At 41.1% G+C, this 22,889-nt stretch overlaps 1 protein-coding gene across 2 annotated transcripts; it reads left to right on the top strand.

The window, feature by feature from the left end:
* The first annotated feature begins 341 nt into the window (after window positions 1-341).
* Window positions 342-22,369, top strand: acin1a (apoptotic chromatin condensation inducer 1a). 2 transcript variants are annotated; one of them, XM_061732775.1, is made up of 18 exons: window positions 342-518; window positions 4,088-4,153; window positions 4,315-4,426; window positions 4,526-4,581; window positions 4,735-7,608; window positions 8,561-8,707; window positions 9,799-9,884; window positions 13,844-13,901; window positions 15,712-15,751; window positions 16,001-16,143; window positions 17,335-17,478; window positions 17,621-17,816; window positions 18,126-18,271; window positions 19,097-19,204; window positions 19,304-19,411; window positions 19,486-19,792; window positions 20,817-20,908; window positions 21,006-22,369. In XM_061732775.1, exons 1-18 carry the CDS (start codon window positions 381-383, stop codon window positions 21,372-21,374), a joined length of 5,190 nt encoding a protein of 1,729 aa, XP_061588759.1. In that variant the 5' UTR covers window positions 342-380; the 3' UTR covers window positions 21,375-22,369. The 2 variants fall into 2 exon arrangements, with proteins under 2 accessions (XP_061588759.1, XP_061588758.1); XM_061732774.1 differs by having other exon boundaries at window positions 9,796-9,884.
* The last annotated feature ends 520 nt before the right edge of the window (window positions 22,370-22,889 follow it).

The following is a 22,889-nucleotide window of genomic DNA, read 5'->3' as shown; positions in this document are numbered from 1 at the left end:
AACTTTAAAGGGAACTAAGGATGGACAGGATTTGGAGAATTTTGCCTTATGAATGTGAAACTTAGCAACAAGAATCATACACAACACAAGTTGACCAGTTGTTGAATTTTGTAATTTTGGTTTTCGTAATATAGTAAGATATCTTTAGCTTCTAATTTAATAACATTATTAGTTTATATGTCAAAAAATTCTTCAAATTTTTTCCAGTAAGTTAAAGTATGTTCACATTCATAAAACAAATGTATGATGGTCTACATGCGGCTCTCTCAAAAGAAGAAGTACATGCGACTCTCTCCCGTGGAAGTGGAGGCGGTGACGTAGGCAGTGACGTAGGCAGGAGGAGGGCGTGGCCTCGGCGGACCCGACGAGAGGAAGGCAAAATGGCGGACCTCGAAGACGTTACGCTGGACGGGAGACCGCTGCAGTCCCTGCGAGTGGCGGACCTGAAGGCGGCCCTGGAGGAGAGAGGACTGTCGAAAAGCGGGCAGAAGAATGCTCTCATCAAAAGACTGAAGGGGGTAAGCTTCGCCCGCGCCGTTAGCGGCCGCTGCCGCGGAGCCGCGCCGCTGCTTCCCGAGGCCGAGCAGCAGCTGCAGGAGCTGCCGCGGGGCTGGCGCTGCGGACACATCCGCGCTCGCACCGGCTCTCCCGCGGGCTCTGCTCGGGCCGGGCAGCCCCGCGGGGCTTGTGGCGGGGTCGGGGGTCAGGCAGTGGTGGCGGAGCCGGGTTGTTTGTCTGGTTAGCCGTTAGCTACGGGGCTAGCGGCCTCGGTGCTGCTGAACCCAGCCCGCTGGTCCAGTCCGGGATCACCTGTTACTCTCCAGAGCACTGAGTTAGGGACTCAAGAAGCCTTGTGGGTGCACTTCACCACTCATCCCGGGACCAGGGACCGGGGCCGGGGCCGGGCAGCTGCAGGTGTCCCCGGGCTGAGCTCCTCCACCTGCAGCCTTGTTTACATTCTGGTGGAGATCCGTGTCCACACAGACTAGTTATATACGCTGGTTTAGGATATAGATGGATATATGGATATGCTTTATTCCAGACTCAAGGCCCATGCACAAATACTAACTATGGAATGACGCTAACCTAGATTTACCAATGTGCAGCTCATTTTCGGTTTACAAAAAAAAGATTTGTAGAGCAATCTTTGAAAGCTACAAATGTCCAGAGGTGGACAGAGTACTCGACCCCAGTACTTGAGTAAGAGTACAAATACTACTGGTCAAAATTTACTCCGTTACAAGTAAAAGTAGCTCAGTCAAAATATTACTCGAGTAAGAGTAGAAAAGTACTTGCTTTTAAAGGTACTTAAGTATCCAAAAGTAAATGCTTTTAAATTTACTTTAAGTAAAAGTAAGAGTAAGAGTAAATTTCTTATTTTCCACATCAGTAAATTACTATATTTTTTCTAAATTAATCTAAGGATCTTTTAACTCTTGTTTCTGAGAATTAACTCTTTGAAACCAGCTGCACTGATGTGCTGCTTTTAGAACCACAATGTTATATAAAACCTGCAGAAACACCAAAAACAAATCAAAAGAATGGGATCATAAGAGGACAGCAGATGATGCAGAATTTATTAACAATCATGAACTGAAACCAAATGAACCTGCAGCATCCAACTAAGTCTGGATCCCCCTCAGGGGGAGGCTTGATGTATTTCCGCTTTACGTATATCCCAGTGGAGAGCGTGCACTGTGATAGGTCTCCTCCTTTGACAAAAACAGCTTGTGTCCAATAGGATTTTAGGGAAGAAGAAAAAAGAGCAGACCTGAAAGTAACAAGTACTTTTCAGCCTTCCTAGAAATTTACTTGAGTAAAAGTAAAAATATTTGTCTTGGATATGTATTCAAGTAAGAGTAATAAGTACTAAAGAAATCTAATACTCAAGTAAAGTACAAATCCTCTGGATATGTACTTAAGTACAGTACTCAAGTAAATTTACTCCGTTACTGTCCACCACTGCAAATGTTAATGTTTGTTTTTGTTCAATCAATCAATCAGTAACTTTAATTGTCCCCAATGGGGCAATTAATCTTGCAGCAATATGTAGACATATACACATAGTAAAAAAAAAAAAAGGACAACGACTTTAAATCTAAAAGTCTAAAAATCCAAGCCCCACAACAGCTACCTTTTCCTCATGGAATTGAGAAGGGAGATGGCAGGAGGTACAAAATAATGTTTATATCTATTAGTTTTGAGAAGTGGAAGTCTGAGCAATGTACCCGATGAGAGAAACTGAAACTCTTGGTGTAGAGGTGGGAACAGTCCGATAGGATAGTTTTTGCTTTCCTATACAGCTGTTTGTTATACAGGTCCTGTAGAGTCACCTGAGCAGAGCCAATTATTTTACCACAGACATTAACCACCTTGGTAAGAACAGTTTTCTGCTTTACCCTAACTGATGAAAACCAACAAATGAAAGAAAAAGTTAATACAGACTCAATGAAAGAGCGATAAAACATGGACATCAAGGATGAATCGACATGGAATTTGGACAGTTTTCTAAGACAGTACAGACGCTGCTGACTTTTCTTGTAAATTAAGTTGGTGTTACTCGCAAATGTCAGCTTATTGTCTATTATAGTTCCCAGATACTTATTGTTTGTTGATGTTCTCTGATATTTATATATATATAAAGAATGTCTTTACTACTATATATTTAAACCTTATTGGTCCTCCTTTTCTGGTTTAGTTTTGCTATTGTTTGTTTGTAAGTAGGACAGGCATTAATATAAGCACTATGCTTCTGCCTGTGCCTTTTCAGTCACTATTTTTTCGATAATGTTTGTGTTTCATGCTTGTAGTGTGATGTGACTGAATAAAGAATTTCAATCGATCAAAAACACACAATACAAAAGATTAAAAAAATACAGAAATAAAAAATAGTCCGACTCATTTTAAAAGACACTTATACCAACGTGCAGCGTGTAGCCCTGTACATAATGTTCACCGGTACCACAACAATTTTGATTATCAGAATGATTTAACCGACAGATAAACCTGTACATTACATTTCTCAAAACAGATTGCAGTGTGTTCACTCCAGCACTCACAAACATCTTACTCGCGCTCGTCCGTCTGGGCCTTTTTTAACAGTATCCTCAGAGCATCATTGTATGCCACTTGCAGTATCTGAAGGCTTTTTTATAGTTCAGCCACAGATGTGCAGTGTACAGAGGTGAACAATACGCTTTGAACAGAGTCAACTTCACTCCAACCGTACAACAACTAAATTTACGTGACAATACATTTGCTTGCACATACAACATACAACACTGACGATAAATGTCCTCGTCATCTGTCAGTTCATCTGTGATCACGTGGCCAAGATATTTCACTTCACTACAGATATTCAGAACATTACCTGACAGTTTAAAGTCAGGAAAAGTCACATGTCTATCTTCCACAGTTCTGCAGATCATAATAACACTTTTTGACTCGTTATACTTTATGAAAGACGTTTCTATTTGCTTAGTCTCTTCATCATTACACATGCTGTTTACTTTAAGACTTAAAGCGTCAGTAGTTGTCGTTTTATCACGAGGCAAAACACTTGAAAGTTATGATTGTGCAATTTGACCCATCGTTTATGAATCTGCACACTCCTTTTGTTATTATTTTCGTTCCCCCTCCGTGCAAATGTAAGCTGCACACAAATAGGACAGAGCACTGCATTTAGAGAAAGGACTGAGATTTTTGACCCCATAAACGTGTTTAGTTGCAAGATTTAAGTCCCATGCTATCATTTTGTGGTTTCTTTCTGTCACATTCAGGTAATTCCTTTACCTGCTGGGGTTTGATTCATTATGATGACATTAATCTTACTTATTTGCTTCTTAGCTTTGTTGCATGCCATCTTCCTCTAACTTTAGGTTGGGATACTTGTTTGTTTGTCAGTGCTGCCCACTTGTCATATCTTTGCTAGTAGCATAGACTGAAGTATAAAACACGGAGGGAGGAAGTAACAGCAGGCATGTGTTCAAAATTATTAGTGGATATGTTACTGTTACTAGTTTGTCTCTGGAAAAATACCCCTACCTTGTTTATACTGCCTGAATAAAGCTTCTGGTCTCAATAACAGGCTCTCATGCTGGAGAATTTGCAGAGGACCTCCACTGCTCATGTTGGACTGCAGCCAAACTCTCAGGTAAGAGTTTGAAAGATTTTCCTTTTTTTAATCTTAAACGCTGAAGCTGTTTAAGTGCAAATAACAAAATGTGAATCAATACAATTCTTATAAATGTTTGCACAAAAGGTTTTAGTGACCTTGCAGCATTGTCCTTTTTTTTTTATTTCCCCTGTGTTTAGATTGGTGAGGAAATGAGCCAAAACAGTTTTATCAAGCAGTATTTGGCTAAGCAACAGGAGCTCCTGAGGCAACGGCTGGAGAGAGAGGCTCGTGAAGCATATGAAACAAATGGTAAGTGCAGTTGTAATTTTCTATTGCCCTTATTTAAGTTACAATGCCCACATGAGTCAAAAGACTCGTGGTTTTCATTTATTCTTCTTCTGTGAACAGAGCAAGAGGACCACACAGATGTTAATAACAGTACATCATGCCCGCCCCCTGCTCAGGTTTGACCGCTTGTTCTTTTCTTGTTTATCAAACTATTTTTTTACCTTGGCATTATTTTCAAACTCTAAAAGCTCTTTAGTATTAACACTTGTTGGACAAATATAGTGTCAAGAAATCCACTTAAAACGTCTGATCTCCCTTTGTCTTATCAGGATGCTACCCCAGCTTTAGCTGGGCAACACAAGCCAGCCGGTCCCTCTAACGCAGAGGGGTTGTCGGACTCAGTGAATGCAGGAGAAGTTAATAAAAATCAGGAGGCTGACGTGTCCAGTCCACCTGCCTCTGGCTCTATGGGCGTGCGGGCTCCTGGTGGTGGGAAATGGCAAGACGTAGGTTCTGCATCCAGCAAGGCTGCAGCTGACAGCAATGATGAAGACAGTGAGGATGGAGACGAGGATGGTGACGACGATGACTGGGACAACAATGCCCGAAGGAAAAACTTCAGAGAGCCAGCAAAGGTGCCCGCCGCAAGAGAGAGGTCTATGGCATCCCGTCAACCCCAGCAGCAAAATATCCCTTCTCTGTTTTCTCCTCAACTCCGCCAGCCAACACCTCCTCCCTCCCCACCTCCAGAGTTATCGTTCCCTTTACCTGACACCCCTAAACAGAGCCCGCCTAGTCCTGATGTCGCCCCCCTCAGGCACTCACCCAGTAGCTCCAGCTCTGGTTCTTCCAGTAGCGGTAGCCGTAGTAGCAGCCCAGAGCCAGAGAGAAGTGTTGAGCGCAAGCCTGGACCCCTGACCCTTCTCGCACGTAAAATGGAGTCGGAAGGGGCTTTCTCTGGAGCGGGCTGGCATGGCACAGAAGGGGAAGGAGGCAGTTCACCTTCTACTACATCACTTCCTGGCAGAGGGCCTCCAGAAGGTCTGGTGTCTGCAATCAGTCACACAGCCAACACTGCAGGACATGCACCATTTCCCATGATTCCAGGCACCCACCAAGGTATCATAGGAGCACCTTTGGCCCACGGCGAAGGACCTGTGAGTGTGCTCAAGTCTGCTGCGCTAGAGGAGAGGGACAGAGAGAGGGAGCTTGAGAAGAAGAGAGAAAAAGCATTAGAACTGGAAAGGCAAGCAGAGTCGAAAAGGCTCGAGCAAGAACGAGCAGCAGAGGAAGAGCGAGAGAGAGCTATGGCACTAGAGCGAGAGGAAAAGGAGAAAGCTCTGGAAAGAGAGCGATTTGAGCGACAGCAGGCCCTAGAAAGAGAAGAAAGAGAAAAGGCTTTACAGCGGGAGCGAGAACTTGCTCTGGAAAAAGAGAAGCAGGAGCGAGAAGAAGCTTTGGCTAAAGAGAAGGAGGAGCGATTGAGAGCCATAGAGCTATTAAGGCAAAAGGAGCTGGAAAGACAGAGGGCTTTGGAGCAAGAACGTCTGCAGAGAGAAAGGGAGGAGAAGGAGAGGCAAGAAAGGGAGGAAAGAGAGCGGCAGATGGAGCTAGAAAAAGCCAGGGCTCTGGAGAGAGAACGGGAAGCTATTGAAAGAGCACGTGAGCAGGAGAGGTTGGAGAGAGAAAGAGCTCTGGAAGCTGAGAGAAAGGAGAAGGAAAGAGCTCTGGAAGCTGAGAGAAAGGAGAAGGAAAGAATTGAAAAAGAAAAAGCCCTTGAACAGGAGAGGCTGGAGAAGGAACGGATTGAGAAGGAGAAAGCTATGGAGCAAGAGAGAATAAAGCGCGAGAAGGCTGCAGAGCAAGAGAGAATAAAGCGCGAGAAGGCTGCAGAGCTTGAAAGAATTGAGAGAGAAAAGGCCATAGAGCTGGAAAGAATAAAAAAAGAAAAGGCTCTAGAGCAAGAAAGGTTGGCTCTGGAGAAGAGGGAAAAAGAGAGAATTGAAAAAGAGAGAATTGAAAAAGAGAAGGCATTGGAGCAAGAGAGAATAGAGAGGGAAAGACGAGAGAGGGAAAGACGAGAGAGGGAAGAAAAAGAGAAGGCAGAGAGGGAGGCAGCTCTAGAAAAAGAGAGGATTGAGAAGGAACGAGCTGAGAAGGCGAGGAAGGAACAGCTGGAGAGAGAGAAGGCTCTAGAGAAGGAGAAACTTGAAAGGGCAAGAGCCCTGGAGAAGGAAAGGCAGGAAAAGGAGAGAGCTTTGGAGCAAGAAAGGATAAAGGCTCTTGAACAGGAAAAACTGGACAAAGAGAAAGCCATGCAGAAAGAAAAAGAGGAACAGGAGAGGGCACTGGAACAGGAGAGGGAGAAGTTTAGGATGGCTGAAAAGGAGAGAGAGAGTCACCTCCCTCCATCCAAACGTGGCCGTGAGGTTGGTCTCACTTCCCTGCCCACTCCCCCCCTCCTCTCCACAGGACCCACTGGGAGCTCATCGACAGAGGTGCCACAGCGGGAGGATGACCATGCATCAGCGTCCAAGGCTGAAGGCCCCGCTGCAGAGTCTAGTGCATCTGTGTCACCAGCAGCTCCGCCATCTCATTCGTCATTTAAGAAGTTCCACTTATTACGCGATTCCCCAGTTCAACCGCAATCTTCATCCACTTCTTTGATTATCAAGCGGCCCCGTACATTCTCCGATAGCCCTCAACCTCGGGCCTCACCGCTCACCTCACCCACCAGATTAGTGATACCACAACTAGAAGTACACAAGGCCCCCAACGAGCAGGAGGATCCACAGAAGCAGGCACACCAGGAGACCGTCTCTGTGTCCGTCTGTTCTGCGACGGCCCGATCGGAGCAGAAGAATTCAGATAAAACTGCACCGGCCCAGAGTCCTGCAGAAGGGGCCAAAAGGCTCGTCACGGAGGTCAAAGAAAAAGCAGCTTCATCAAAGACTGAAGACTCCGTCAAGGAGTCCAGTGAAAGAGCAAAAAAAGTGGATGACGGCAAGAGTTCCTCAAGCCCATCGGATGCTGCAGAAGAGGGGAGAAGTGACACAAAGAAGGAGGAGAAACGGCCAAGACGACGATCATCATCTAATGATTCCTCTTCCTCAGAATCAGACTCTGGGTCCTCCTCATCTCAATCATCTGGCTCATCCACATCTTCTCAAGATAAAACCCGCCCCGTTTCCAGAGGTAGAGAGGTAAGTGGCTCAAAACTCAATTTTGCTTTTATTCTGACACGGACATAAAAATGTGTATTAGTGCAAATTAATATCACTTTAATTTAGACCACTACCAACTTTTTTTAAATGAAGGGATTTGTCTCCTTTTCTTAAAGTTATTGCCATGAATCTAGGTTTCATAAATGATTCATGATCCTTTTCAGGAGACTGTTCATATAATAGACCAAACATATGCAATTCTATTCATTACAATGTCTTTTTATTTAGGTGTAAGAGAGTCAAATATCTGTATACACTGTCCTGCATATTCTCTACCAAAAAAAAGGGAAAATGGATATGAATGTGCTTTATAAAAGATAAAACAACTGAAGGGGAACGATTAGTTTTTTGCCCAGTACAGTTTTTACACAAGCCTTTTATAGAGTGCTTTTATTTGATGTACTCCGCCTTTTTTTTCTTAAAGAATTGAGGAGGGTTGAAGTTGGAGAGTAGAACCCTTGCTACACTGAATGTGGGTTTCAGAGGATCTTTTTTAGGGAGGGCATTATATACATGTGAAAATAAAGAATTCTCATTTTAACCTGAAATACCAATGCTCGTGATTAGAGTAGTTTTGAAATGTGTATTTCAATGCCCCCCACAAGGGAAACTTTGAAATGTGGAAGTGCTGAGAATCAACCAGACGATCTCTCAGCTGTGTCCACAGTGTCACATGCTGTCCCATCCAGTAAAAAGTCCAAGTAAATTTAAAAATCGCTGTCAGCTTTCTTTGTTTTTATTTTCCCAAACACATTCAAAACTGTATTTCTGATATACCCCGAAATCAGAAAAACCTCTGGAAAGCAGTGAGCTGTGATTCATATTTGTTTTCTGACTTGTTGAAAATAAAAAAAATAAAATTTTTTTTTTTTTTTTAATTGTCATATTCTTTGTTTAATGCGTGACATCTGTCTGTATTCTTTCTTTTAAGGAGGGAAAGCGTGAAAGAGACTCCTCACAACGTCACATGGACACAACAAAGGCTGAGGGTTTAAGAGAGAGCCCAGAAGCCTCCCCCTGCAAAAAGAAAGCCTCTATAGAGAGCAGTAAAACTTCTGATGGAGATGGTCACATTGAGGTTAGTTGTTTCTAACTTGATATAGCACATGTTCTTAAATATTGTTCCTATAAAGTTTATTCAGATTTTATTAAAATGTTATAGTTCCTTAGATTTCCGAGTGAAACTTTGCTGCTGCAGCCAAATAAAACTTCTTCAAAAGTCTGAATCAGAATTACAGCCTTATTACAGATTAAATTACAGATGAAATTCAGTGTTGCACTTGAATTTCATCTTGACAATTTTAACAGGATTTATTTGAACCTGTCGTAAGAGTGACATTTTTCTGCACTATCACCACACATACCTTTTAAAATAATGTGGTCTTGTTTAACTGAGCATCGCCTTGACATTTTTGACCTTGCTGTCGAGTCAATGTGTTAACCGGTATACTCCGCTGTAAAAGTTTATTTCGTCGGGGTTCAGCAGCAGGAGCTGGGAGCAAAGCTGACTTTTATTGACATGCAGTGGGCGCATTCCCGTCTGCTTCTTCAGCAACACAAAGAACAAAGGGCTTTAGAACCGGCCTTCGTAAACCAATGGGTCACATGACCTAATGGTTCATCCATTGTTTTTATACAGTCTGCCACAGGCTTGTACGGTTGGCACTAGGCATGATGGGTGTATCACTTCATCTTTATGCTCCTTAGCAAATTGAAGCCTTATTTTTCCAATTAGTCTCACTGATAAGTGGTTTTCTTAAGTTTACACAGCTGCCTGGTCCCAATCCCTTGACCTTCTTTGCATTGTGCATGTGGAAATGATGTTACTTTCACTATTAATCATAGCTGTAAGCTCTACTGTCACCAAATGCTCTCATGATTCCCAATCACAATCATTTAGTATTTTTTTCGACCACAAAAAATATATCCTGAGAAACCACAAAATGGAAAATAACAGTTATGACATTTATCTCTAATGTCAGTTGGTAAAAAAACAAACAAAACAAAAGTGAACTTATAAGTTGGAACCTTGAAAATGTTTCTAATTCAAGTTGGTGAACTTGTACAAATGCAGCCTTATTTGGTGAGTTTGACTTCAGTTACACAGGTGGTTAGTGATTTGTGTAGCTGCTGTTTTTAGTCCATCTTGTACTCTCTTTAAATTAGCAGAAACTGTTCAGTGATGCATCAACCAGAGAGGTTCCACATCGGAGGACAAAGGACAGCGAGAGGGGAGAAGAAAAGGACAAACAAAGGTCTGGCTTTCTGAAACATGTCCCATACATCTTCTTTGTGTGTCCAACTAATACAAATATATAAATGAATGTGTTCATCCTCTGGAGTCGTGATATTAGACTTTCAAACTATTTGTTGATATTTAGAAAAATAGTCTTCACCTGGTATAATTTTCAGAACTACAGAAGGAAAAGTTATGGTCAAATATTGAAGAAAATGTTGTTTCTGGGCACTTTCTTGTCTCTTCATTAGCAGAGCATTTATAAGGAGTCAAGTTCAGATGAAACAAATAATGTATTATATGTGGGCTTAGACATCTGATATTTAAGTATTTCATGTGTTATTTTAATTTCCATTTATTTTAAGTCAGAAATGCCTTAAGTCTGTTTTCTGAAATGACTCAATGAGACCAATGTATTTAGTGAATGGGAGTTCTTCCATCTCCTCATGGTCATTTTGGTCTTTTCTGATTATCTATTATTGATTTATGACTATTGTGCTGGAAGACACACTGCATAGTTTTTATAGTTTCCGGTAGCGGAGAGTTGGGCTCATGACTGTCTGATGCTAAAATGTTTGTTGTCAGGACAGAAACACTAGTTTTCTCTGCAAATGTTTGGCCACATAACATTGGTACTGGAAATACACTGTTCCTCTTAGAAATAACTTTAACATCACATTGAGTGTTTGAAAAGAATAGTTATTTCCCTTTTGAAACCGAGATGACCCGCTGACTCCACATCTTCCAAGCAGAAATTCAGCACAGTCGTGTCACAGGGTTGTCTGAAAGCTTGTTACTTTTGAAGAGTCAACCAAAGTTCAAAGGGTCAATCCAGTGAGAACCAAGTAAGAGCAACAATAAGCTGCTTACTGCCTGGACAGACAGGTCACCTAGTTTTTGTACTCCTCATAAGGAGTTGTGATTAATACAGACTCAGATTAATTCTCTAGTTCACATACTAACTTTTACTTGGTCCCAAGCAATGTCACCCAAGATTCACTGCATCAAATATTTTCCCATCCACTGCATGCTTAATTAATAGCATTTACTAAGTTTATAATGTTGGTTTTTAAAGTTGCAATCTGAACATGGGTGCACTGATCAACTCACGCACACCTGCCTGCCACCTTTGAGAGATGGGCGTCAGCGGGTGACAGCCAGAGGAGACTGAAATGACAATACATTTCAGTACTTCAGGCAGGTGAATGAATAGCCTAAATGTCGTTGTGGGTTTGGGGAGGTTTCAGTTTTTTTTGTAACGGGGAATTGGCCTGAACGCTTGACCCCCAGAAATGATATGGAAATACCATGATGGAAGTCATACATGACAATTATGTAGGAAATCTATATCAAAATACAACTCAACATATGTACCATATAATTTATCTTACTTGCAATACAATACATGATTGTTAACTAATATGCATATGTTTTAAACCAGTGTGGGTTACAGACATTTAAAACATAATTTGGTGACATTGTTTAAAAAGATGTAGTTATCTTAAAACCTCACTTGACTGTCTACTTAACTCAACAAGTTTTATAAATTCCACAAGTAGTCTGTTAGAGTATATTACTGTAATATAAACAGTCTACTTATTATTAGTAATTTAGTGGATGAGAAACGATGTATGAAAATGTTGCAGTAAAGTCGGCTTAAGTTGTGTTCCTAGATTTTGTGATTGTTTTGCTGCTTATGGAAAACGTTAGTGTTGAGGCCTGCTGCACTTCATTTAAACTTTTATTAATATTTTCATTTTATATGTGAATTTGTTTATTGGTTAATTTAGTGTAACCTAACCTGCGAGGTCTGCTCTTATCGATCTGTTGGAGTTTATCTATCTAATTTATCTAAAAGTATATATTAGGTTTTTGCTTCACTGTTCACATGTTATGCTTTTCAGTTAAACAAATTCAAGAATTTTCTGCAATAAATCTAGCACTCCTCATGGTTTTATCCAGAGTAGTAAGTTCAAAACATGTTAAATGATAAATGATCATACCACTGGACTGTTTTTAAGGTGCTGATAGAGAATATTAGTGAAATTCATAGTTGTCAGTCGTTTTCAGTCAGGTGCTGGGACTGCTTTTAATGCATTTTTTATGTATGTATTTTTAAGAAAACATGTAGATTTAAATCTGAAATTATCTCAACATGTCTGGTCTGTCTGAATTGGTTGAAAAGATTCGGTTTACAACCGCGACTCAAGGACGGACTGTTTCAGGTTTAGATGGATCACGAGACTTATGTTTAATTTATTCATTCATTTATTAGTCCGATGTTTATATAAATCTTCGTTTTCGGCTCTGCCGTATGTGTATATTTTCCCCTCAAGGCACTTGGCAGTGAAAGAGCACTAAGCTAATAACGTGACTACTGGTTGTCTAATACTCTTCCCTCAGATGATATTAACCATCCTATGGGGTTAAATCATCTCACCACATTAGATTGAGATAAATTGCGGTCTGATTTGTGTTTTGAAATATGACGCTAATTAAAGGGATTTCCTGTCAGGCGATTAATGAGGCTGCCTTGAAGCCTCGGCGGTGGAGGAGACGTGGGTCCTCTGGATACGTAAGGCTGATTTATGGTTCCGCGTTACAGCGACACAGAGCGTTGCGCGTCGCCGCGTACCCTACGCCGTAGGCTCTGCGTCGGTGTAACGCGGAACCATAATTGAGGCTTTAATGTTTGATTTGGTGCGAGATGGCTGTTTTGTGTCGGGGGCTGTAGCGGCGATGCCGGCCTGCGGTGCTGTCATGACTGCGGCGAGAGGAGAGCAGCTCTGGGCGAGGGGAGGACCGCAGACAGAAACACAGAAGCGACGCAGTCGTTTTCATGCTGCGTTTTCCCCGAGATGTCCGCATGTCCTGGCGGTGAAGTGTGCAGGGTTTACCGTAGTGTGAGGACGCTCACGCCTGCAGGCTCGTCTCCAGACCGGTGCAGGTCTGCTGTTCAGTCTGGTCTGGACTCGCTTATCATCAGGACTGCAGCGACTCTCAGCTCTCCTTCCTCCTCTCCGTGTTTCACCGTGTTTACCAGAGTGAGACGTGTTCACAGGGGTGTGAACTGTGCATAGGAGCCAATTACTTGAACCTGCAGAGCTTTATGTCTATGCTCTCACGATTTTTTAAAATGTTTTATTTAATAGAATTTGTACAGATGTTGTATTGTATACATTTTATTTTGTGCTTCATTTCTCTTATATGATTGACTTGAATGAAATGGGAATGGCGAGTAGAGGAAGAACGGGAATTCTTATGTTTTTGTTCAATCCAATTAATCAAACAGGTTAAGTACTAAATTGAATTGCTGTCAAGTCTGTAGGTTTAATAGCACAACAAAATTCAAGCAAGGCAAGTTTATTTGTATAGCACATTTCATCAAGGCAGTTCAAGGTACTTCACAAAATGAAACTGTAAAGAAAAAGAAAGAAGGTAACAAAAGGTCATAAATCACAGTGCAGTGGCATATTACAAATGTTACTTAAGATAGTTACAGTGTAGAACTGAAATTAACAGTTAAAAGTTAAATTCAGAATGGTTTGAATTATTTAGTCAAAGGCAGCTGTAAACAAATTATATTTTAACCTTGATTTGAAGGAGATAGTCACATAGTTCCTTTAAATCAAGCGTTAAAAACATGCAATACCTCTTCATTAAAAAAAAAGCTAGTTAAATCCAGTCCCTTTATGTGTACGTGCATAACTTAGCAGTCCGTTTCCCTGCACGTCTTTTAGTAACATTTCTGATACTGAATATTTTGATTGCACATCATGCTGTGTCTTTCTATTTTATTTATTTATTCAAAAATTGCCTTTTGATTGCCCTAACGTATCAATTTCATGCTGTGCTACATTTTTAGATGAGATCATTTTATGAGATAATTTAACCAGATTTCTTTTTAAATGAATTTATATACTTATTGTCTGATATCCGTTTCTTTGTTTTCTGATTTCCATTTTTAATACTACAAAGGCAAGTGAAGGAGACTGCCATGGCAGATTCAGAGAAGGTTTCAGAGACCAATGAGGAGGTAAGACACTGAGGGATCATGAACCGTCCTGGTTTTCAAAAACTATCAATAATTAAAGACATTGACGTAATGGACCATTTTGAGCTGTTGTAATGGCTTCTATGATAGTTCTTTATCACCTTTACACTGCATTATAAGTAATTATAGCTAATACATTATATACATGTTCCTTCTGGGAAATATTTGAGTTTAGTATCAATTCCCATTAGATGGTTTAATGGGCCCTTTTTTCTAAGTGGTATAATGTGTAGGAAGTTGCAGTTTTCATTTTGCTCTTTATAAAACCTTTGTTAGGACTGTAATAGGCAGACACAGCAAGGGCTTTTTCCTCACTGTGGTTGATGTTTAAACCCCAAATGACTGTTTTGTTATAAAGGTGCTCATTCCTCTTCCATTGCCCCTATTGGTACCTGCATACAAGCTCTGCCACTACTACTGCTACATCTGCACTTATTCCACCGTACCCCAGTATCCAGAGTTGATCACAGATAAGCCACCAAGGCTGCTCTACAGAGGAACCCCCCTGGCTGCTACATGTTCACCAATATGACTGGGAACAACACTTAATTGGACTGAAACATTCAAAATCAGGGCTGGCCTTTCAATATCCACCAATCTGGCCCGATCCGGTAATAAAACACAAGCAAGCGAGAAAAAAGTGCTAACACAAAGTCAAGATACAAGTTTCAATCCTTGCACTTAAAGACTTATTTTTTCCATAATAAGCATCAGGGGAATAAAAAAAACAATAAGGACACTGGATTATGGACTGGAACATCCTTGAAAGAACATTGGATTAAGTTTCCTCTTTTTTTTGAAATGGGCAAAAATGCCCCAAATGGTTTTCTTGGATACATTTCCACATAGATTTCAATCTCTGGACTGGATTTTGTTGGATTTCTTTTCCCTCTCATACACTTAAACTGAGGAAGGATGTACTTGTGTCCCTTTCAAGCACAACTGTTTCCTGAGTATTTCTCTGTTGTGATTACCATACAACCGAACAATATAAGCAAAACTCTGGATTTGTGTGCACAGTGACTGTTGACAGCACACATCTGGTCTCCATTAAATTGGATTCTCGTCAGGTCTTGCTGTTGTGACAAGCCTTATCCATCTTTTCAAAGAACTCATACCAAAACATGTGAGGATGACTGCTTTTGGACAAAGGCATTTCAAGGTCTCTACTCAAAAGAACAGTTGAACCCACCCAGCCAGCCAAGCTGTCAGATTTCCATCCAAACACCTCAGCCACCACTGATTGGACCCTTGTGGCCTAGATTCAGTACATGCATTCCAGATTGGGCCATTTCCAACCCAGTAAGGAACAGGTGTCAGTGGTACTTGGAAATAAGTAGATTTTCTTATTGTTCTACTTTGTAGTATTATTTATAAGATGTTATTAACACATTATTTGTGGGAGAAACCTAATATATTATTATTTCCATAATGAGATTCTGTTGTTCAGACACCAATTTTTCAAATAGACATTTTATTAACTTTAGTATTTCTACCACATTTATAGTAATGCCAGCAGTGCAAGTTGAAGTTTACACATATAGAATTCTAACTTATTTTTTTGCCACAAGAATAACACAACTTGTTGCCATCAGTAGAGATGGATGTGAAGGGAAGTTTGCACAGCAGAATTCATTCATCTTCAGTACTTGTTCCCCTTACATACAGTTAATGTTCTACTGTGTTTTTGTTTGTCTTTTTTTTTTTCCCCAACTTGACCTTTTTATTGTTTCTCTACCTACGTCTCTCACCTTTCCCATGTGTGTTGGGTTGTTTTTATCTTGTATTTCAGACACCAAAGGCTTTCTCAGCACGCAAGATCTCTCTTAGTAGTGAGTAAACCCTCATACCTTAACCCCTTCTTTGTCCCCATGTGTTGCTCATCAGCTCTCTCATCTCTCTTCCCTCTATTTATATATGCTTTTGCTCACATATACTAGTCATGATGTATGTATTAATGTGTTGAGGTTTGGGAATGTACCAGAAAAGAATTTTCAATTTTACATATTTTATGATTATAATATGTTTATTTTTTTGTCATTTCACATGTAATAATACGGTTTATTCTTATGTCTTACCAGACAGTAAATCCTCCCCAGGCACTGTGAGTGCAGAGGGCGAACAGGAGTCTGGGACTGTGGCTGCTCGCAAAAGGAGATGGGGCTCAAGCACAGCTGTTACTGCCAAGAAACCTTCTATCAGCATCACCACTGATTCACTCAAGGTATTTGCACTAGCGTGAGGTATATGTTAAATGCAGCTGTAACAATCATTAATTTAATTTAACAAGCAGAGATCCCACTTGTGACATCCCCAAACACTTCACTATCTACCAGAGAACTGTACCGTACTCCTGATGGTGGGGTACGGTTGTTCAGTAGTTAAGGATGCTGAGAATCTTAAATATAAGGAGCATGTCACATCCTAACTAGCTACAGACTACGGCCTGGTGTAGCAGGCGATGGTCAACCGTGCAAACCTAGAGATCCTGGGAGAGGGCCGGGGCAGCCAAGAGGTCCCTGACCAACTAGTTTCACTTTACCAACTTTACCAATAGTTTGAGCCTGGGTGGCTGGGTGGCTGGTTTATCATATACAGAAATCCCTCGCTATAACAAGGTTCACCTTTCACGGTCTCGCTGCTTCACGGATTTGCATTGTGCATTGTGTTCTACATTCTGATTGGCTTAACAGTCTCCCCGCTTCCCCCGCTATGTTCTTCTCTCTCAAACACACACCTGCACCACTGGCTTTAGAAGAAAAAGACGCTGCAGAGCGGAGTCAGGATGCAGCGGCGCAGTCAGACGAGCAGTGAAATACGCGCGAGTCACAATTTGTCCTACTGTACTTATTGTATTTTTTCATAATCATTTTTCCATCTTCTCCCGTACAAATCCAGTTACTCGGGTCGCGATTTCCGCAATTTGAAACCTTGTATAATAATTGTTAAAATAAAAATAAAGGTTACTACTTCACAGATTTCACCTATCACAGGTTCTTTTTGGAACGTAACCCCCGTGAAAAACGAGGGATTACTGTAAACTGTATATGAAAATCTTTTTCATACTCCTGTTGATGCATTATGGTTGTGGCGGTTTTATGGATTCATCTTTCATTTGTCTTATCAAGGCTATATTTTTGAAAACTTTGCAGTTATTGTAACAAGCCTTCTGTCGCATTGTTTTTTTTTTTGTTTTTTTTTCTAGAACTGCTTTTTTTCCCTGTTCATAAGATTTACCAATACGAATTTTTGAATTAAAATGCTTATTAACAATTTTATGGAGCAGGGAAGAGTTATTAGCCAATTCATTGGCAAATCTCTTAATTTGGTCGACCATTGCTCTGTTATAGTATTTGTTTCACGTGCTGAACATGGAATGACATCTGTGTGTGCTTTCTCATTCTTTCCACTTTAGTCTCTGATTCCTGACATAAGGCCGTGTCTGGGCCAGGAGGCCGTCGTGGACCTTCACCCTGAAGAAGCAGCCATCTCTGGCACAGAGGATGAAGATACAGAGCGCTCTGACCAGGACCTTCAGATCCGACGCACCGTCACACAGGTTGGTTGTAGTTTCACTATTCTCTGGAACCATAAATGAGAGCACGTTTTTTTTCCACTTTGAAATGTTACGTTTTAAATCCCCCTCAGGGACAATTTGTGTCTTTATTGACGATTGAATGTCACGATCATCTCTTTCTCAGGTGGTGCATGCAGAAAGCCAAGAGAATGGTCAGAAAGAAGCAAAGAGGAGCAAGCGGGAGGAGATGGAGGAAGAGAACTCTCAGCTAGACCAGGAAAGGATAAAGACCCATGAAAAGCAGATGGACATTTCCCTTCCCGAACCCGTGGAAACCCAGTCGCCACCACATTCCAGCCCTGATGTAGAAACTAACACTGGTAATTAATCTACATCACTAAAGCAGTAGCTCCCTTTCAACTGATGTCAATTCTCAGATTCAGTTTAGATATTCTGACACTGAGAATTAATTGTAATAACACATGATTTACAAGTCTAGAGTTGTCTCTGGTAGAATAACTTTACCAAATAATTAAATGCTGAAACAAAAATTGAAAAAAAAAGTAATTTGATACATTACAGTTTATAATTTGATTATAAAATGGTTTGTTTATTATTTAAAAAGGCAAAAATTCACAATTTGGAGAGAGGTGCATGAGATGGTTTAATATTTTTCTTCTTCATCACAGTGACCCCTAGCGACACCCTCATTCGTCGCTCCATCAGCCAGCAGAAATCAGGTGTGTCTATCACAATCGACGACCCTGTTCGCACGGCCCAGCAACCCTCGCCACCACGAGGAAAAGTCTCCAATATTGTTCACGTATGCAACCTGGTGAGAGAAAAACCTTCATTCCTTTATTCATAACACCCTCACCAAGCAACTTTATGCAGCAAAGTGGACAAAATGGTTTAGTGAAGGAATTACTTTGGGAGTTGAGGATTTTGTACCTCAAATGTTTTTCATATACTTTTAAATTAACCCGGTTTCCTGTTGTGACTCAATGTGGGGACTTGCTTCAATTATGTCCTCATCTAATGATGCAATTTAGGTTTGACTTTCCTTTGCCATGACGTATACCTGGAAAAGTAAGATAGTCCGAGAAACAGTCTAGTCAATTTAACTATTTAACTATTTTTAAGAATACTTTGAAATATCAAAACTCAACAGTGTTTATTTAGCCTCCAAATTCCCTGGATTTCATCCTTTAGGAACATCTCTTGGATGTGCTTGAACAACAGGTCTATTTTGCAATTTTTAGTACTTACAATGTGAGTTTCTAGCACCTGGGTTTTTTTTTCTTCTTTAGCTTCAAAGGTTCACACTTTGACAGCTCAGTTGTTTGGGCAGCGTGAACGCAGACAATGATAGAAGAAGTAATTTTCTTCTTTTTTTCCCCCATTTCAAAGTTTATACTTTGATTTACACAATTCCACAAATTCAATTGCATTTGACATAAATACATACATTTGTTTTGTCTATATATTAACTTTTTTTTATATCAATGTCTTACTAAATCCACCAATCGATCAGCTGATTATTGATATTAATTGTATCTTAATATTTAATGTTTCATGGTTTTGTAGACTACACTCAATAGGATGTAAAGTATCACATAAGAAGCCCTTTTTTGTTTGGTTAATTCATGTGTTTGTTCAGGTGAGGCCCTTCACACTGGGGCAGCTGAAGGAGCTGCTCGGCAGAACTGGAAGTCTGGTGGAAGAGGGCTTCTGGATCGATAAAATCAAGTCCCACTGTTATGTCACTGTAAGTTGTTAAAAGCTTTTATTTTAGCTGAGAGCTAAATTGCTTTTTTCAAGTTTGCTGTGTGTCTTGAAGCCCTCCCTTTTCTCTTTTTGTGTGTAGTATTCTAGTACAGAGGAGGCAGTCGCTACACGGACAGCTCTTCATGGAGTTAAATGGCCTCAAAGCAACCCAAAAGTCCTCAGTGTTGACTTCTGCCAGCAAGATGAGGTAAGACCTTATCACTGGTCTTTGTTGCAGAGCTACGCCGTCTGTTGCTATAAAGGTTATCTGTGCTTGTGTAGTTGGACTTCCACAAAGGTTTGGGTGCAGCAGTTGGACCTGGAGGAGAGGAGCAAGGTCCTGCTCCCGGCCGCGGGCGGACATTAGGCCTGCCTTCACTTCTCCCCGAGCGCGACCAATGGGCCGAGCGCGAACGCGAGATGGAACGCAGAGAGCGGGCGCGGGCTGAGCGGGAGTGGGACCGCGACAAGGTCAGAGAGTTTGGGAAACCTGAAGAAGAGAAAGAGGGAGCTCCACGCAGGTCACGCTCCAGAGAGAAACGACGCAAGGAGCGCGGGAAGAGCAAGGAGAAGAAGATGGAGAAGAAGGGTGAGACATCAACACATGGCCTTAGTGTCTGTCTGTCTAGTTGGGAGGGTTACTTTAAAAAAAAATGTAACCCAGTATAAAAACAACTTACCTGTTAAAAAAGTGTTATCAGTAACTAAATCTAAAGTACTACAATAAAAAAGTCATGTACTCTTAGTTACTTTTGGATTACTGACCAAGAGATGTGGGATCTGCTCAGTGTATTTACAAATATTTGACACAGCTTACACAAAATGTTCTTTTAGTAAAAGTGAGAGTGCTGAACTCAGTGGAAGCACAAGTAGCAGCGTTGACAGCTTATTCACAAGTTAGCAAGCGAACCAAACTTCAGCATACTGGATTCACTTGTACTTCAGTAAAAGTCGGCGGTGTGTCCTCGTACCTGCAGATGCTTCTTTGAGTTGAACGTTGAGTCCCTAGAAGCTGACAGTACTTTTACTGCTGGAAGGTTTAGTTTGCATTGTACCGAGATGTCGTCCCCCCTTCTCTGGTTTAAATACACAACGAAGCCTGAGTTTCCAGCCAGCGAAGGCAATTTTCTCCCCCGTCAGAACCATGAGCAGCAGTAGCTGGTATCCATGACAACACGGGGTCCTTTCACGTGTTGGTTTGTTGTGGTGTTGTGCCATGAAGTGTCACAATGCGTGTGCACGGAACAGCTCAGCTTCATTGTGGTATATCCCGATCGATTTTATAAAGTAATCCCCGTTTTCATCAAATATACCTGTGACGGGAATACATGTTTTTTTCGTTTTATTATTTTTTTATTATTATTATTTATATTAGTTAACCTTTTTTGTATCCTGATTAAGTGATGATGTTACATGTAACCTGTTACTCCCCAACCCTGTGTGTATGTGTATTATTTATATATATATATATATATATATATATATATATATATATATATATATATATATATATATATATATATTATAAACATACATACACACCAATATAGACTGTATTAGGTGAGATGGGTTTTTGTTAAACATCAGTTTTTTTGTTTTGTTTTGCATAACAGCTGAGGATCCCCCTGCAAAGCTGCTTGACGACTTGTTCCGCAAAACTAAAGCGGCTCCTTGCATTTACTGGCTTCCACTTACAGAGGAGCAGGTGAGACACAAACCAGCCTCTTCACACGTTCACTGCACACATTTCACTCTTCATGGACGGAGATCTAATTCTAGGTTCCTGCCTTTCTCAATTTCAGTATCTCCAGCGGGAAGTTGCCAGGGCAGAGCGGATGAAGGAGCGTGAGAAACGAAGAAAGGAACTAGAAGAAGAGGAGGAGAAAAAAAGGGAAGAGGAGCGCAAAGAGAGGATGAAAGCTACAAGTGCCGCCGCAACAGGAGACAGGAGTGAGGGTGAGAAGGACAAGGAGCGGGACAGAGAGAGGGACAGAGACCGAGGCAGGGATAGGGACCGGGAGAGAGAGCGGGACAGGGAGAGAGCGAGGGAGAGGGACAGGGACAGGGAGAACGACAAACGCAGGGATGGCTACCGTAGACCAGGGGGCAGCGGGACAGGGACGGGTCGACGCTCACGTAGCCGCAGTGAACCAAGAGAACGGAGACGCTGATGACCAGTCCAGCTGATGGAACTGTCTTGGACACCACCCTTTTCCATTTGCCTTTCACTACATGTACTTTGTTAAAAATAAGACCCAACAGAGGACCAACTGATGTCGATTCCATCTCAAATATATACTTCTTTTTTTCTTTTTTTTTTACGCACATTGACACAAACAGTCATGCTTAAGGGGACTGATTTTGCAGTGTTGTTTTCCAGTGTGCTGTACATCTTGCTCGTGTCAAGGTTTGATATATTTTTCTTTACACATAGGTTTTTTTTTTTCCTCTCTCTCGCTTTCTTTCTCTCTCGCTCGCTCGCTTTCTTTTTTTTCCCCCTGGCCTTATGGAAGTATGGCACACTGGGCAAATTTAATGTTTTTACGCCATTGTGCCCCATTTGCTCCAAAGTGTAGGTGCCAATTATAATTTTCAATCGGGTTTCGTCCCCGTTTGTGGTGAGCACTCTGCAGTGAGGAATCCTCCTGCTGCTAGTCGTGCACAGCTACACTTCCAGTCCTGCCAGAACATAAAACTTGGTCCTCTATGCGTACTTGCATAAATCAGAAAATATTGGAAGCAGTGTGTTTGGCATTTTGTACAGACCTATAAGATTATTCAAAATCAAGTCTTTAAATAAGGCAGCTCTGGGGTATTTTTCACAAAGCGTGTGATAACTACTAAGGTGGTGCAGTGTTCCTCTTTCTCTGTAAACGGACGACTCTGTGGGAGAGAATCTGTCACACCTATCACGAGTAATGATTATGTCTTCGTTGAATCTCTTTTGCCTCTTTAATTTCTTCCTCCAGTTCTCTACAGCAACCCTGTAGTGTCAATACAAACTCGAGGGGAAATTGCATTATGCGTTTTCTCACCAATGGTTTTAATATTGTTTTTTAATTGTTATTTTATCATTTTAGTACAAAGATTTGCTTTTGTTTTTTTTAATTTCTTGGAGACGCCTATAAGTGGTGAATGTACAAATAATAAAAATTGAAATTTGAAATGATAAATCATGTTTATTTTCCTTTCTTTACGATGAAGATATGTTTTTGTTTTTCCCGGATTCCTCGGTGAAGCATTTTGAAAACTACAGGTACTAAAAAAGTGACTGGAGGTTATACCAAGACTCCACAAGAGGTCAGTCATGCTGCATTTGGATACACGACACTTGAAATGAGCCAAAATATTAAATGGTGTTAAGTGAAACTCAGACATCCACTTCATGTAAACAGCTTATCAGCTCTCCTTCGCCCTCGTTCTTATAAGGATTAAACTGCTGCTTTTCTTACAGCTTTAATTCTATTCCTGTGATGGTTTCTTGCTAGTGCTTGTTACCCATAATTTCTTTTTCTCTCTTTTTTTTTTCATAAATCACATATTTGCCTTTTTCCCTCTTCAGCTGCCTTGGTCCATCTTTCTGGTCTTGAAGTTGATCCTGCAAAGCTCAGCAGTGCTTCTATGTAATTACAGCCCTATGGTCGCTGAGCATAACATTTTTCTGCCCTGATGCAACTCAGTGTCTG

Source organism: Cololabis saira, chromosome 10 (genome assembly GCF_033807715.1).
Source record: "Cololabis saira isolate AMF1-May2022 chromosome 10, fColSai1.1, whole genome shotgun sequence".
Lineage (NCBI taxonomy): Eukaryota > Metazoa > Chordata > Actinopteri > Beloniformes > Belonidae > Cololabis > Cololabis saira.
Note: the sequence above shows the minus strand (reverse complement) of the source record. Positions and strands in the feature narration are given on the sequence as shown.

Bases quoted from the DNA above. Each gene is read 5' to 3' on its own strand.
- acin1a (XM_061732774.1), top strand. From the start codon at position 381: ATGGCGGACCTCGAAGACGTTACGCTGGACGGGAGACCGCTGCAGTCC. The intron at 15,752-16,000 runs GTGAGTAAACCC...ATGTCTTACCAG, and splicing joins ACGCAAGATCTCTCTTAGTA to ACAGTAAATCCTCCCCAGGC. The intron at 17,817-18,125 runs GTAATTAATCTA...TCTTCATCACAG, and splicing joins TGATGTAGAAACTAACACTG to TGACCCCTAGCGACACCCTC.